This window comes from Mixophyes fleayi, chromosome 7 (assembly GCF_038048845.1).
Source record: "Mixophyes fleayi isolate aMixFle1 chromosome 7, aMixFle1.hap1, whole genome shotgun sequence".
Lineage (NCBI taxonomy): Eukaryota > Metazoa > Chordata > Amphibia > Anura > Limnodynastidae > Mixophyes > Mixophyes fleayi.
Window position 1 is genome coordinate 112894109 of NC_134408.1, and position 18223 is coordinate 112912331.

Sequence of the window (18223 nt, forward strand, 5' to 3'; positions counted from 1 at the left end):
TCAGTTCCTTAAGCCTTGACCTATCAAGTAGCCACACCTTTTCCTAACACAGAACATCTCGTAGATTCAGATCATTGCTTCCCTCAAAAATATTTATTAATGCTATTTATATATTTTTCTTCATTGAAAAAAGAGAAAACATAATATCCACCACCTTGACTTGCCCTACCAGACTCTCCCCTAACCAACTATCCTTCAAATGAAAACTCACCTCTTCGTGCTTGCCTACCCTACCACCTCCTAGACACGCAAGACCACTCCCTCTATGTCCTCCGTCCACCACATCCGCTCGTGTCCTAATTGTGCATACTGTCTCTCGCTCTAGAATGTGAGCTCTCACAAGCAGGTCTCTTTCTACACTGTGACTCATGTCGGTCTACCTCGTATGACCCTGATATCACGTCTTAAGCTGAATCTTCTGTTGTTTCCTCACTCGCACGCCTGGAATTTGTATTAGTATCCAAGCTAACTGTAATTGCTAGCTCATGGCTATCCATGTATGTGCCATTATGCTTAAATGTATTCATGTGACTTTTTTTTTCAAAAGTGTTATCCATAATCCAACATTTGATCACAGATTGAATCAGGCACAATAAGACTTCTTACTGTACGTCTAAATTTGGTTCAGCTACATGTAATTATTTTCTCATTCTTCTAAACACATTGGACCTGATTCATTAAGGATCTTAACTTGAGAAACTTCTTATTTCAGTCTCCTGGACAAAACCAAAGTTACAATGCAAGGGGTGCAAATTAGTATTTTTTATTTTGCACATAAGTTAAATACTGACTGTTTTTTATGTAGTACACAAATATCAACTTTAAATTTCAGTGTAAAAATAAGCTAGTAAACAAAATACTAATTTGCACCCCTTACAATGTAACATGGTTTTGTCCAGGAGACTGAAATAAGAAGGTTCTCAAGTTAAGATCCTTAATGAATCAGGTCCATTATTCTAAATAATAAAGTTTGGGAAAATAAACTATAGTCATAATCCAGAAGTGAAGACAATTTATTATTTTTACATATTTTTTATTTGTGTTACAGTTCGATTATCTGGTGCTTACTAACCATACATGGTCGAGATGAGGGAGCATCACGTCCTAAGGCTGGTGGCTGTTTTGAGCCTTATGCTCTCAGGAATAAGCAGGCTGGATGCTCAGCAACAGGAAGGTAGGTGTAAATTCAAAGAGAATGGCCCAGTGGGCAAAATAAGGTAGGTCAGTGTGTAGATACTGCACCTAACTTAAACATTAAACAATTAAACAATATAATGTAACTATTTCATATTTATTCCCATTGTGTATATGTACATAGCAGGAATAAGATGTGAGTACAGCAATAACACATTATTAAAATTGACCCTGATTTTTATGGGTATTATCTGTACTGGGACACCACTACATAACACTTTTCAAATTCACATTTATAAAATATTTTTTTCATTTGTATAGTAACTTGTATGGTCCTACTAGTTTTTAGCTACACTTTTCTGTTGAACCGGGTAAGTAAAGTAATTTTCTTGCAAAAAAGAATGTCTGTTAAAATGGAAATGCCACGTAAAGAACGTTTCTTTCCACATATTCAATAATGAACATTATTTGTGGCTGCACCCTTAAGATTCCCTAAGTGAATTTGTCCACAATAATCAATCTACCTGTGAGAATCTGGGATTGCAACAGAAAAACCGTCAGATCAGGAAATCCTACTGTTGACTGTGGAGGGAAAAAGGTTCGCTATATTTGGATGTTTCACTAATTCAGACACCAATTTAAGACGTACATACGATGAAATAAACACATTCTATTCATAAAACACTAATAATGCTTTTAAATTTCCAGGCATAGACGATTTTAAATCAGAAGTACATATTGGTTGGTGGATAGTAGTGTTTTATGAATATGTCAAGTGTGCAAAGTATCTCATAAATGACATCACGTCAGCTGCACATTCCCAAGGAGAATCCTCAGCCAGTTACCACCCAAAAATATCTTTACACACAACATTTAATGATTGGAATATGTGACTTTGTAAACCTTAGATTTACAAGATTCAAGGTCACGACTGATGCAACATGTACTCACTTAACCTCCTAATGAGTTTGTAATTCCATGATGCAACATCTCTCTGTAAACTTCACACCCTCTTGCCATGGCAATTATACAATTCATGAGGTAAAGAAGATTCCATTAGGAAGGTTTTGTGCAAAATATAATATTTTGCTGAAGTATATCTTTTCTCATATACTCTCACTAGATGTTGAATCTTAGCTTGCACTGTCAAAATACATGCTTTCTGAAGATATCAGAAGCATGTTTATTGTGTGGCCCACCATCTTGTTCCAATGTTAATTGAAAGGCTGGAGTTCAGGTCTCGCAAAGGATGTGTATGGAATGGCTATTGTGCTTTACTATAGTGCAATGTATATATTATGTATGGTATTTATATATAAGGTACCATATATAATATTTAGTTTTTTAGCATATATACTATCATCTTTTAGTATATATTATTACATATAAAATGTATTATATATTAGTATAGTATCCATATCTCCATTTCAAGGTCTGTTTAAAATTCCAGCCGCTTGAAAATGTTTAAATGTTAATTGTTGATGTAATTTATACAGTGATGACTCTTCTTAACTCCAGTGACCACCCAGTGAATGCTAATCTTATTGTATTTAATGCTCATGCAATTATTTACCACACAAATTCTTATACAAATAAGTCGTACTCTCAAATGGAGCGAAAAAAACAGAGTGGTTAATTTTGGAACTGTGCCAAGCTAGATCTTGTTCCATCTGTCATATGGAATTTGCAGTTATGTGAAGCCATTTTGTTCCATCATGGCACATATCTTTATTTTCACTAAGTGAGATTCTAGCCTGTTAACCACCCCAGCACATGGACCATGAGTGACATAAGCCTGACTATATAAGATCTTTGGTTAATGAAAAAAATGATAAACTGTGCTTAAATTCTATGTTTTAGGTAGCTTAAGGCTAAAATAATCTCTAAAAGAGTTAGAAGCACATAACAGCTTTCTATTTGAAACACCATTTAACTCTTGAAATGTATAGTTTAGTTAAAACCGTATCACAAGACACTTATTCACAAAGACCACTAATTATTACATCTCAAACTAAATATACTGCATTAAACAAAACTATTAGCATTATTGTCCCGTGTATGGAACAATGCTGGAGTCTTGGAATAGGTCTGGTCATCACTGGTATTGTCCTGAATGCCTTAACATGATTCTGCATTACTTGTTTGAATAATTGTTTACCAGATCCATCCAGATTACATTGTGTGACTAGTTTTATAAACCCTTATAAGTTAAACACAAACACAAAACCAAGACTAAAAGGACGTGTCAGAAAAGTGCTAGGCTTAAAGTACTCTTGTCAACTACACACAAAGTAACCAGACATTTTTGTGATCAAAGCGACCACTGTGAGAAGATACCAAGTACACTCTAAGGGGCATATTCAACTGGCAGCGTTACTGTCAAAAGTAACGCGGCTTGGGCACTATTACCGTTATTACGGTAATAGTGCATGTAATTACCGTTATTACGGTACCTTTACCGCCGGCTTTCTGCTCGCAGCTCATGGAGCTGGGAGCTGAAATCCGGGTTAGAATTACCCTAATAACGGCAATACTTTTAATGCCGCGTTATTTTTGCGAGTAACGTGGCTAATTGAATATGCCCCTAAGAGTTTTTATATATTGTGTAAACAATTGTTTTCTAAGTTGTATAGACAATATTTATATCAGCGCAACATAATCTGTCCGCTGGAAATGATCGTAATATTTCACTATACCCTATAGAGACATAAGACCCTACACCCACCCAACAAGACTCACACTCATAATAACATCTGTTGTGTTGTAAATGCACGTTTCTAAGCAACTCAATTAAAATCAACTGGTAACAACAGGTTAAGCTGCTTCATATTGTTAATCTTCCTTGAATAGTAATAGTATAGCAATTTACAAAGGTAATACATACTGTTTCACAGAACATGACACACTGAGGTATTTTTCATATCAAATGCTTATTAGTTTGGATCGACCCACACTAATGGTCTGGTAGCTCCTATCCAATCAGAATGCAGAACGCTGGTTTTAAATGTTGCTATCATGTAATGAAAATGTTGTTTTATGCAGTGTTTGCTATGGATATATTACCAATTAACATAAAGCATTTTGGTTCCTGATGCCCTCTGCATAGTGTATGTTGTACTGATCACCTTCACAAAATAATTATTGACAAATAATTTAGCACTATTTTTGGCAACACTGTCAAATTACCACCCCTGTTTATGGGCACATGCATGGGTTAGCACATCAATATAGCGTCTGTTGGGGCAAAATATTGTTCCTTGTTATACAAGGAGTTGGCTAGTCTTGGGCAGATTAGGGCATTCTATGCTGAATCCAGACATTCCGTTCAATTTCTTTTTCATCATCCTGGTGTAATTGAACCAGGATGGACAGTTATATGCACACTAAAAACTATAAACTAGTCTGAAAAACCATTACAATGTACAATTCCGGTACTTGTAATAATATGGTCTTGATATTGTTTTACTCTCATATCTTAATTAAGAGAAAAAGAGAAAAGTTGTAACTAATAAAGCTGTTGGTCCAAAAGATAGGACATAACTTTTGCTGATAAGTGTTTTACTATCACATATCACAAATATGTGTAATACTGTCTTAAGACTGTATTTCACTACTTGTTTGACTTAGGGGTATATTTACTAAACTGCAGGTTTGAAAAAGTGGAGATGTTATCTATAGCAATCAATCAGATTCTAGCTGCTATTTTGTAGAATGTACTAAATAAATAATAACTAGAATCTGATTGTTTGCTATAGGCAACATCTCCACATTTTCAAAAGTTCTAAACTTACCAAAAGTGTAAAAACAATAAAAAAGAAATTAATAAAACAACAGAAAACAGTTTAAATCATCCCATTCCAGTGTCAACATACACTATGAAATTGGCCACAAACCTATTATGCATATGGTAAAAGTCCCTTGCATCCATTGCATCATGTTTCTTAGTGTGGTTTCAGAGAAACATGTGTACACTATACATCCGCATGTTACCACTGCACCTAAATTAACTCTGTCACCTTTTGCATTTCTTTCTCCTCTATTTTCTACTTTTTCTTTATTTTTTTGTTGTTGCATTTTTCCATCTTTTTCATCTAACCAACCATGCATCATCACTGTCCCAACAATAATACCAGACTCAGCTGACCTGGTTTTCCTCATTGATGGCTCAAACAATGTCGGACGTACGGGTTTCACCACCATACGTGACTTCTTGGTGAATTATGTGGAAAGGCGTTTGGAGGTGGGAAGGAGTCGGATGCAAGTGGGAGTGGTGCAGTTTAGTGATGATGCCAAAATAGAATTCACGTTGGATGAGCATACTACCAAAAGTGGCCTGATAGATGCCCTGAAGAATCTACAGTATTCTGGTGGAGAAGAGTCAAATTTGGGGGCTGCCATTGAGTATGTGGTTGAACAGCTGTTTAGCCCAGCTGGAGGCAGCCGAAGAGAAGAAAAGATTCCACAGTCACTGGTGGTGATCACTGGTGGACCATCAAGTGATGATTTGAGGGAGGCTGCCAATTCTTTAAGACTTAATAGTATTATCACATTTGGCATTGGTGTGGAAAGGGCAGACACCTCTGAATTGCAGCAGGTTGCAACAGATGACAGCTTTGTGTTTACCGTACCCCAGGTCCGGATTCTTGGTCAACTTGAGAATCAAATTGTTCCATACATTTCTGGGGTAGCCCAAAGGACCATAATCCTAGAGCCCCCAACTATTATAACAGAAGGTAGGTAGGAAGGTGGCATCTTGGTGGATTTTTACTGTATCCCAGAATAAGGTAAAAAGGATATTTAAAAAAATGTGGTCACATATTGCCTGGTGATAGTATTTAACATTTACCAAGAAAATACATATACCCATCATGTAATATCCTTTTTGGGTCTATTGTCAGTTCAAAATTAAATAATGTATGGTTTTATAGTTTAATACCTAGAAATACATATATGTGGACTTTTTGGAGACATGTTTTGATACATGAAGATAATTACAGTTATCTGACTATTTTTTTTTCTATATCAAATATACTAGAGAAGCTTGGGGCCACTGGTAGAAAAGCTTGGGCTTTTAGTTCTACTAAGTACAAAAAAATAGTGAAAAAATAGAAAAAATATGTAAAAATATAATAAAATGATTTCAAAAATATTGACCATTGGAAAAATGCTTTATTAACAGAATAAAACATTTTTTCATTGATTTTCTTCTCTTATCATCATCCCTTTTTGCATTTTGTTTTTAAAAATCTGTCTTCCGCGTCACTACTGGTGTCACAGACAGTTTCCCCTGACCTTAGCGAGCAAAATTCCCACTTGATGAGTCCGGGGAAAAGAAGAACTGCTGGTACAGTGGTTGCCGTTAGCTCCATCTAACTGGACAGTAACAGTCACAGAGTAAGCAGATCTGTTTGATATTAAACGAAGGGTATAGCTGTCACACATGCTACAATGTTGGACAATTGGCCACTTATTGCAGCATGAGTCTCCCAAAGCGAGCCGACTGCCAGATAATAATCAAACTTGTGTGCCAAATTATAATCCAACCACCAATTTGGCCACCCATTGGACACTGACAGGGTGAGCGGTAGGATCGCTATGTTTGTGGCCAACATAAACTGGTTACATTCACGCTACTCTACACATGCTTGAAATTAAATATTTTGCCCCCCAGGGCTATTTTTCCTGTGACAGCCCTTAACTTCTCTCTCTTTGCTTTGTAGCAATGCGTGGTCCGAGTACGGATAGGCAACTTATCTTTCTAAAAAAAATACATGGAAATAACCTAGCACAGGTTTAGATGTTTATAATATGAAAATCATGTAAATCTGAGTCTGTAAAACTTTTAGTTTAATAAGTAATAAGTTAGAAGTAAATAAAACAATGTGAATTGTCATTATTTTTAACATAAAAGGCATTCACCGACAAAACTATTTTTAACTTGACCACTCAGCAGAATAAAACAGTGGGGTATTCCAAGCCGATAAAGGTGCCATGTGGTTGAATGTAAGCTGGAGACTGTGTCAAGCGATCATCTCCAATTCAATCGCAAAGCCTTTTGCAGTCTTCATTATCAGAAACATTTGGCCATTTTAAGTATGTGACATGTTTCGTTCTGGTTGACAGAATTTAATATACAGTAGAAATCAGTTTTTTTAATTCAGGGGAAGATGGGAGGAGGGCTTCAATTCATTCTAAGGGGCAGGTTCAATTCTAAAAAAATCGCCACATAGTGTCCCGATTTTTTTTTAGTGAAAGTAACGCTCGCTTTTACTCTCGCCTCATATAGGTGCGAGCAAAGTAAGTGTTATTTATTACCGTATAAATAGTAATAAAGCGCAGCCGCAATGTTCTGGGGAACATCGCGGCCATTTGAATCTGACCCATAGCGTCAGTTTAGACTCTTAGGGGTAGATTCAATTCCCTGCTTTGTTCTTCAAAATAATGCGGGTACACATTATTACCTTTACTGCAGCAATTTCTCCACTGATTTGTGCTTGCAGCTCAAGTAAAAATCAGTGGCTCCTAGAGGATTTGAATCTGCCCCTTAGCTTCTCTTAATTCTTTTCCTATAATGAAGCTTGTTTATTACACTATTACACATAATAGCAGCTCCATTTCAGCGAGTCTGAATTCTACAGCAGCCGCGGCGCTGTCAAGAAGCATCCGCGGCAGTGCTGTATTATACTACAATACAGCACTGCTGCGGGCGCTTCTTTGACAGCGCCGCGGCTGCTGTACAGTATCGTTGGTTCCCGGAGGGTAGGGGTTTCTGGAGAACCAGAAACCCCCCCTGCGTGCGCCACTGCTGTATAGTATCGTAAAGGTTTTATTATACAGTCACAACTAGTATAAGAGACAGCTTCAGACAGCTTTTAACTTTAACTCTCAGCTGCTAATTACATTATTGTGGATTGCAAAATAAAATCATGGTTTGGAACTTATAAGAGAAATTATTGCGGGGGGTGGGCGGTCAAGCACCAAGAAACATTATTTAAGTTCGGAAAGACCTTGAAGTTTAAATAAAGGTAATCTAGCTGCTTTTGGGTAGGTTTAACTTGATTATATTTTGTCTTACAGTTACTGAAGTCAACAAGAGGGACATAGTGTTCCTGGTTGATGGTTCCAGTGATTTAGGAGGGGCAAGTTTTTCAGCAATCCGTGAATTAATTGTAAAGATAATCAACAGGCTGGAAATCGGTCCGGATCTTATTCGAGTGGGACTTGCCCAGTATGCCGGAGATATTAAGCCTGAATTCTACCTTAACACCTTCAATAATAAGAAAGATGTTATCACACATTTGAAAAAATTAAAGCATTTGAATGGCTCACCACTAAATACTGGTGCTGCCCTGAGCGCTGTCCAGAGAAATTTCTTTGCTGCCTCTGCAGGAAGTCGTGTGGACGAAAGACTCCCACAACTGATTGTCCTCTTTACTGGTGGACAGTCAAGAGATGACATTGTTCAGCCATCACAGGATCTCAAGCGAGCAGGAATACTGACCTTCGCAGTAGGGTCCAAGAATGCTGACTTAGCTGAGCTCCAAGAAATTGCTTTTGACTCCTCATTGGCTTTTCAGCCAGCAGAATTCAAACAAAATCCTTTACAAGCCTTATTGCCTAAGGTGCTGACTCCTTTGAAAACACTCACAGGAGTTGTGATTACTGAAGGACCAACTGAAGGTAACAACAATTCAAATATATAATTATATTTCAAATGTGTTTAGTGCTCTTGAATTGGTGGCCCTGAGAAGCTTATCTACAATGTTTACCCTGCATATTCCTGTCTATAGAGTATGCTGTATGTTATATAGTAGTTTATATAGAAACATTAAACATTGGGGAGTACTAGCCTAGTGGATACCTAGGTACATCATCTATTTCTGAATGTCAGTTGTAATCACGTTTACCCACTACTCTTGTCTGTGCGCAGTTAGAGGGCAGTGGTGCAAGTACAAGTTACTCGGAGCTGGGCCTCCCTTGTGGAATAGCAGTGGCAGATCATGCTGGGGGCGACCCCAGTTGAGCCACATTAAAGGCTGCGCCAAGTGGCTCAACGGACTAGTAGTTTCCAATTGGTCTGCACGGTCACAACTTTCTTTGGCTGCATGCATAGCGTTGGCTTTTGCCTAGGCTGTGCATGTAGTATTGGCTTTTGTTTAGGTTGTATGCACAACCTGAGGGCAACCACAAGAAGTAGCAGCACCAGGGCTCAAGACAACATTGTGGTCCTGGCAGGTAGAACAATTGCCATTTATTGCTATTCCCACCTTTAAGATGGGGGAATTTGAACATATGGAAGCAAAATGCAAAAATGTGTATGTCCGTTTCCATGTGACCCTATGAAGACTACATTAATTGTTAAGATGTTTTGTCACTTAAGATAATGGTTAAATGGAAAAATGTTAGACCACCAACAGTTGTAGAAACTACTGTATAAACTGAGGTCTGGAGACATGAGGTAGTAACCTTATGGTAGAAACATGTTTAAATTTATAGCTGGGAACATTAGACTTATACCTAAAGGAACAAGGAGTTCAAAGAGGGATTCCAGTTGTTAATTACAATTTAGTTTAAATTATAGTGCAAAAATATTCTATCACTAACTTGCGTGGGACCAGTGTCTATACACCTATTTGTGAGATATTCTGCTCCTCTGGCAACTGATCAATGGTCAATTATCCTGCTGTAGTTGGAGCATCTCATAAATGGCTATTGATAGAGATAAAGAGTAGTACAGCACTTCTATTGCAAGTGGAGCTGCCTGAGGAAATAGGGAACCCCTATCCCTAATATAATAGATAAAAGGCTATTGTCCAAGTAGAGGGGTGTTACACTAAACTATAATTTCTTAGTTAAGTTTTTATTTTTTTTACTTTCATCCATTCCAGATATGCCAACTTTACCGGCAGCTTTAATCATCTATTGCAAACAATATTTAGCACCCAACAGTAAAAGTAATCATATTCAATATTCAATAAGAATATTTCCCATTTCCACATTTGGGTGCTGAATGTCACACATTTCTCTACATCCCCTACTCCTACCCCAACCACACGGTAGATCAGAATGAACTGACACTGCCTTCATCACAGCTTTATTCATAGACTCTACTTTACACCAAATCCAGAATTTATTAATGTAGTTTATGATGCCTTTGTACAGAATTGCAGTGCAAAGGCAAACTCAAAGATTGTGTCATCGAACCTGAGCACCTCTCTGCAAAACAGCTAGTATGTTATAAAGTTTAACCATGTGAGCTCTTTGATGCTGTTATATAAAAAAAAGGCATAATACAATATGGTTTCAAAGTCTGTAGCTTAGTATTTTATGAACTATCTCATGCCATAATTGAATCTTACCCTGTGCTGTTAATATTGATAATCCAGCTGTACACACTAGGGGCTAGATTTACTAAGCTGCGGGTTTGAAAAAGTGGTGATCTTGCCTATAGCAACCAATCAGATTCTAGCTGTCATTTTGTAGAAAGCACTAAATGAATGAAAGCTAGAATCTGATTGGTTACCATAGGCAACATCCCCACTTTTTCAAACCCGCAGCTTAGTAAATCTAGCCCTAGGGGCCTGATTCATTAAGGATCTTAATTTAAGAAACTTCTTATTTCAGTCTCCTGGACAAAACCATGTTACAATGCAAGGGGTGCAAATTAGTATTCTGTTTTGCACATAAATTAAATACTGCCTGTTTTTTCATGTAGCACACAAATATCAACTTTAAATTTCAGTGTACAAATAAGCTATCCAGTATTTGTGTGCTACATGAAAAAGCAGTGAGTATTTAATTTATGTGCAAAACAGAATACTAATTTGCACCCCTTGCATTGTAACATGGTTTTGTCCAGGAGACTGAAATAAGAAGTTTCTTAAGTTAAGATCCTTAATGAATTAGGCCCTAGTTTAGCAACAGATGACTACATTCAGTTTCAATCGCTGAGATTATAAATTGTTTAGGATCAGTATGTGAGATGACATGAAAACAAACTTGAAACATGCAGCATTAAGACCCTTTTATTACTCTTCTTTACTGATTTTTATATACTATATTTCTCCTTTTTTTCTTCTCTTGTCCTATTCTTGTATTAAATAGTGTTTGCTCTCCTTACTTCCCTTTACAGCCTCCATCTACTTAGATGTTTTATCTAATTTAATGTTTAGAGTCCATATTACTATATTTGTCAAATTGTCAAATACAGCATTTAGTTTCACTGAAAGTATATGCCCCCATCAAAAACTTGATATCAATGTTGTGTCAAGCAGCTTGATGGAAATTACTGATTGCTATTCTTCACCAGTCATTCCTGGGTTATTGCCCAGTGATGGTTTGCATCCCAGTAGAAATTGCCGTTAACATTGCTGGAAATGGAGCACTGAAGATAATTCCATAGAAACTAACACTGCCGCCAATAGCTAAGTTGAGCAGTCAATTGAAAACTTTAGAACACAGTGTTTTTGAATATAGTATGTTAACATTTAATACTGACCGCAAGGAAAGATGGACAGGATGAAAGGCTTTTGTTTTAAAGCATTTACTCTCAGGCTTATTACTCAACAACTGTGTATCAATTAGCAACAAAATAGCACAAAAAAAGAAACTGAGAATCCTGAAAACATGTACTGTTGACTTTCAGAAACAGTTTAAAGCCAATACTAGTGCATCTGAATTATCAAAATGTCCAATTCCGATATATTCAGGTGATGTGTGTGTGTATAGATAGATAGATAGATAGATTGATAGAATTTGTATACCGTAGGATTTGGTTTTCAGTAGATGGAAGGGATTTTCCAAGACTAACTATGCTATAGTATTCTACTTTCATTATCACTTCTTTCTTTTCATGCCCTGTAAGCGTTATTAAGAGTTATGTGTCTACGTTGCGTAAACACATGCGTTACATAATCTTGCTCTGCTGAATTTGCTGTGATGTCATGTTCATTGTTTTCTGTATCCTCCACTAAACCATTTACAGTAATTAACCAAAGAGATATCGTCTTCCTATTGGATGGTTCTGTCAACGTTGGAAGTGCCAACTTTCCAGTAGTAAGAGACTTTATCATCGATGTAATTAACAACCTTGGTATCAGCAGTGAAGGTACTCGAGTTGGCCTAGCCCAGTTTAGTGACACCCCCAGAACTGAGTTCTATCTAAACACGTTGACCTCCAAATCTGACCTTGTTGACCGTGTGGAGCAGCTGAGAATCAAGGGGGGTAATGTCCTAAATATTGGCTCTGCACTTCAATTTGTTATCCGCAACCATTTCACCAGAGGTGCGGGCAGCAGAATAGAGGACAAGATTCCACAGCTTCTCCTGGTTCTGGTGGCTGGGAAGTCCTCAGACAGCATTCAGATTGCTGCTAATGACCTCACCAGATCGGGGGTGTTGACCTTTTGTGTCGGGGTTGGAAATGCTGATAGGCAAGAACTGGAAACAATTGCATTCAATCCAAGTCTGGTTTATACGATGGATGATTTCAGTTCCTTGTCTGGCTTCAGCCAGCAGATTCTATCACCTCTTACCACCTACGTTAGAGGAGAAGTTACAGAAGTGACAGTGACCTCAGGTAAAATCTCACTCATTTTGTCTAGTCTTCTTTGTTTAATCTAGGTAGTCCTAAAAAAAATGCACTTCAAAAATATTTTCATTGAAAGACTTCAGTGAACATCATTTTAGTATATATAGTACACACAGCTATGGTATATATGAATCACACTCTAGTATACACTACAAACTACAGTGTATAATAAATATGTGGTTGGAAGAACAGCAGGGCTCTGTATTGCCACTTGGTGGTCATTGGTAGGTTTTATGGCTTCTTTTACTACTTTTTTTTTTACTTTTGAACATTATTTCTTGACTTGATGGGATTCCAAGCACTAGAATAACCATTTAACCTGAGAAATAGGGTGTATTTTTATTTGTTGCCCAATGATGAAATACAGGTTCATAATTTCATAATAGGAAGTCTAGTCAATAAACAGAAATAGGAAAAATAGTAACATAGTTCAAGGTCAATTCTTCCTGACCTAATAAGTTCACCTCGGAAAAAACACTGGCCATCCTTTCTCTGTTATGTTCCTCAATAACCAAAATAGCCGCAGTTTACTCCTTAACAGCATTTCTATGTTATGAATAGATTAAGACAGTTAAATTATATATTTTTGGATAACTAAATCCAATTATCAGAGAGTCCTTTCACAATTACATATTACATTTAATTTGGGGTGTTGGTGATATATTTAGTATATAGTAGGTGGCTCATTTACATTTTAATATCAAGCTATAAATACTGTACTCACTAACCTCACAATAATTATGCTCTACTAAAAAGGATCCTATCTTACCTATTTTCTGTTGTTTCCTGTTAATAGAGAGTGAAGATCTCAAGAAGGATATAGTGTTTTTGATTGACGGATCAGATGCTGCCAGATCTGGTTTCCCAAATCTCAGGAGCTTTATTCAGAGAGTTGTAGAATACCTTGATGTGGGTCAAGACAGAGTACGTATTGCAGTTGTCCAGTACAGTGATTCCGCCAGGTCTGTGTTTCTTCTTAACACCTATCCAGACCGTCAAGATATTATAAGAGCCATTCAAAATATGTCTCCTATTGGAGGCTCTGTATTGAACACAGGAGCTGCCCTTGATTATGCGTCAAGCAATGTTTTTACTGCGGTAGCTGGCAGTAGAGCAGCTGAAGGAGTACCACAATTCCTGATACTTTTGACATCTGGGAAGTCTAGAGATGATGTAAGAAGAGCTGCCACTTCTCTCAAGTCTAGAGGAGTTGTGCCATATGCCATCGGAACTGGTAGAGCTGATCGAGCTGAGCTTCAGGCCATCTCCTTCAAGCCTGATTTTGTTCTGTATGTTCCGGATGTCACTGAGCTGGAAAGCGCTTACCAAACATTCTCCCAGCGCGTCAAAGCAATGACTACAAAGGATATAAGCACTGGTAAGGCCATCTAAACTGCTCAGGTTATTTAATATATATATATTATTATCACATAGCAACATAACTAAGAAACTGAGCAAGGACTGTTACAGGGCTCTGTAAGCACAGGGTTCCCAGGACACATATGAAAGCCTTTGTTTCTAAAGACTCTCAGTCTTGCTGTATATTGATGCATTTAATTGCTGAGGATAAACGGAATGTATATGTAGTTCAGGCTACTGTCTTGTTGATAATAATGTAATTACAGCTTTACTGTGCTTACTAATGGTTGGGTATAAATAAACAATGAAACCTGTAATCCCACCTTTGAAATCTTGAGGTTCAATAGTAGTATGCATGTAATTTAGAGCTATTTTGCTTCATTTATTGCTTATAGTATGTTAACCAACCACTATAGTGGATTATCTACATTATATAGTAGGACATTCTAGATTTATACAGAACGTTTTGTGGAGAGCATGCATGTTTTTTGAATTTATTTACCAGTTAAAATATTTGGTTTGTTTATCTTGTGCAGCAACAGATAACAGAAGGGACATCTTATTCCTGATTGATGGTTCTACCAATATTGCTGGGAGGTTTCCAGTTGTGAGAGACTTTGTGGCAAACATCATAGACGGCCTCAACGTTAGCCCAGATGAAACTCGTGTCTCTGTGGGTTTAGTCGGAGATAATGTCAAAGTGGAGTTCAAATTTGACTCATTTCCCACCAAGGCCGAGGTAGTCAGTGCAGTGCGAAAGATAAGATTCAGACCAAGCAGAGAATTCAAACTTGGAGTTGCTCTGGATTATGCCCATGACAATCTTTTCACACCAGAGTCAGGAAGTAGGATCCGAGAGGGGGTACAACAATACCTAGTCTTGCTTGCTGCAGGGAAATCTGGAGACAGTGTAGACCAAGCAGCTGATGCATTAAAGAGAGCTGGTGTTGTGACTTTTGCCGTCAAGACACATAGGGCTGAAGCTGAGGATCTCGAGAAGATTGTTTTGGCACCACAATTTATTGTGACTTCAGAATCCCTGGGAGATCTCGCCACTATCCAATCCGACTTTGTTAATCTCATTAAAACCGCCTCAGTCGTGGTGCAAACAGAGACCTGTAAGTATTTTCTATCTTTGTATTCTGAAGAATAAAAGGTGCATAGGGTAAAGAAAAACTATTTATTATACATAAAGTACATTTACAAAAAATTGGCACAATTAATGGATTGCACATAATATAGTAGTTTAAAAGACAGCTAAAACGAAAATTCAAGTTGTTCCTATATGAACAGGCATCTTGTAATATTATGTATTAGTAAAATTAGTAAATGTATGTTATAGTAAATGGCAGAAGTCCATTTGTTTAAAATTACTTAACTTAAAAGGAGCAGCAACAAAAGGTGCTCTGATGTCCGTACATCATAATCCAGTATATGAAAAAAGACCCATTATTCAGGCAATGAAAAATGAACCCTTTATTAACCTATTCAGGTTAGTTTTCATATATGTGATTTGAGGACCAGGACATTCTCTCTATTCAGCATCCTTGATGTGCTACTACAGTCTCTTTAGTACTGGGGATAAAGGTCCTTAATGAAGCCCCTGTCAGGCTTCACACTAGACTGTCAATGACACCACACTGATACCACTGTCAGACTAGCCAAGATATATTGTAATCAAAGCAGGCAGTGCCTAGATCTAGCACAATCTTGAAATGAGTCTAAATCAGTGGACCTCAACAATGAAGAGAATAAAGTGGGTTATTATGATTTTCCATGCACATTTTACTATGAGAGCTTTTTATTAAAACTTGGCACCACTAATATGTATTTGACATTTTTTATATCCATAAATAGCTTTCCACTATGGTTTTTTTTATTGAAGCATGAACATATATTTTTAATATTTTGTTTTTTATGGAGTTGTTACAATTTTAATAGTAGTGCTAAAAGTTATTGGGCTTGAGTGATTAAGGAGATCAAAGCAAAAAAAGGAGTAAAATTTTCTCCTGGACAAACCATGTTACAATGCAAGGGGTGCAAATTAGTTTATTATTTTGCACATAAGTTCAATACTGGCTGCTTTTTTCATGTAGCACACAGATACTTGATAGCTTTATTTTTTCACTGAAATTTAAAGTTGATCTAGGACATGCCCTATATATTAAAATCACATTAGCTTTAGGTGAATTGTATATGTACTATTTAGCACTAGATAATAACTGTTCATTAGGTAGCAACAACCAATCTGGCATTTCTATTTTCATGTTGCCATACATAGTATATATAAAATATACTTAGCTGTGATGTTGCTCTTAGCATTGGGAATGAGTGTACACTAAATTATTATGTGTTGTAGTATCCATTAATCCCACCTCCATTATTTTTCATGTAGAGTAGTTGGTTGGTAATGACTGAGCAGCAAAAATAGAAATGATAAATAAAAAAGTAAAGAAAACAAATATAAATTAAGTTCATGTTGCCCCTGCACAGTGCTACCCTATCCATCTGCATATTTAGTAAACAATTGGGTAGATTAAATTCCCTGCATTGTTCTTTAGAACAACGCGGCCAGTACATTATTACTGTTACTACGGGAATTTCTCAGCGGATATTTGCTTGTGGCTCACAGAGCTGCAAGCAAAAATCAGCTGAGAAATTACCGTAGTAACAATAATACGAACAACTCGGCTAATTGAATCTACCACAATATGTCCACAGTTTGCTCCATGTACCCAAATATATCAATTAGTATCTTCAAGATTGTGGAAATTTTAAACAAAATGTCATTTGCCTGCTGTGTTTCTTTAAACAATTAAAATATGTGACAGGTGCTATCTACATGTTGACATACCATGGACCTGTCTTCCCTTATTTTTCCCCTTTTATTCTTTAGATGATGTAAACAATAGAAAGGACATTGTGTTCTTGGTTGATGGATCTGATGCTGGCAGATCCAACTTTCCATCTCTTCGGTCCTTCATTCAGAGTATGGTGCAGAACCTTGATGTGGATAAGGATAGGATTCGGATTGGCGTTGTTCAGTACAGTGATACCACAAGACCCAATTTCCTTCTTAACACTCACCCCGATCGCCAAGGAGTTCTGAGTGCTGTTCAACGTCTAACACCTGTTGGCGGATCCCAACTGAACACAGGGGCTGCCTTGGACTATGTCACCACAAATGTCTTTACCAGCTCAGCAGGAAGTCGGTCAGCTGAGGGAGTGCCCCAATTCTTGATTTTGCTGACTGGAGGCAGGTCCAGGGATGATGTCAGGAGACCAGCCACAGAACTCAAGCGTTCTGGCGCTGTTCCATTTGCTATTGGAGTCCGCAATGCTGACACAACTGAGTTGCAGACCATCTCTTTTACACCAGATTTTGCAGTTTCTGTTTCTGATGTCAACCAGCTGTTGACTCTTTACCAGACCATAGCAACGAGAGTTACTGGGCTTAACAGTCGTGAAATAGAAACAGTGAGACAGTCAATCCCATCGGTGACTTACCCAGGTAGGTGAAAAAGGTGGCTAAAACATGACCTTGAATTAATGAGTAGGACACAATCATAATAGAATTAAAAATGTAAAACAAATATATAATATCAATGCTATAAAAACCATATACAACTACTGTACCTTAACATAATATCACTTTATCTACACCTGATACTGAGTTGGACAGACACCTGTTTGAGTAGTGTAAAATCTGCAACTTTGTACTGCACATTCCCACAAGAAAAGCTGCACACATATGCACGTAATCATCATCATTATCATTTATTTATATATATAGCGCCACTGATTCCGAAGCGCTGTACAGAGAACTCATTCACATCAGTCCCTGCTCCATTGGAGCTTACAGTCTAAATTCCCTAACATACACAGACAGACAGACAGAGAGGAAGAGAGAGACTAGGGTCAATTTTGATAGCAGCCAATAAACCTACCAGTATGTTTTTGGAGTGTGGGAGGAAACCGGAGCACCTGGAGGAAACCCACGCAAACACAGAGAGAACATACAAACTCCATACAGATAAGGCCATGGTCGGGAATTGAACTCATGACTTCAGTGCTGTGAAGCAGAAGTGCTAACCACTAAGCCACTGTGCTGCCCAATTAAAAATTAACCCTTTATTAACC

The 18223-nt window shown here is 37.4% G+C and overlaps 1 protein-coding gene across 1 annotated transcript in view; it reads left to right on the forward strand.

Annotated features, from left to right (window-relative positions):
• Positions 1–18223, forward strand: part of COL6A3 (collagen type VI alpha 3 chain) — a 107898-nt gene that overhangs the window by 26425 nt on the left and 63250 nt on the right. Inside the window, exons 2-8 of the mRNA XM_075180382.1 lie at positions 1049–1174; positions 5268–5867; positions 8212–8814; positions 12119–12712; positions 13521–14102; positions 14620–15201; positions 16980–17594. Coding sequence (XP_075036483.1) covers positions 1078–1174; positions 5268–5867; positions 8212–8814; positions 12119–12712; positions 13521–14102; positions 14620–15201; positions 16980–17594 — 3673 coding nt within the window. The 5' untranslated portion in view covers positions 1049–1077. The remainder of the gene's footprint in view (positions 1–1048; positions 1175–5267; positions 5868–8211; positions 8815–12118; positions 12713–13520; positions 14103–14619; positions 15202–16979; positions 17595–18223) is intronic.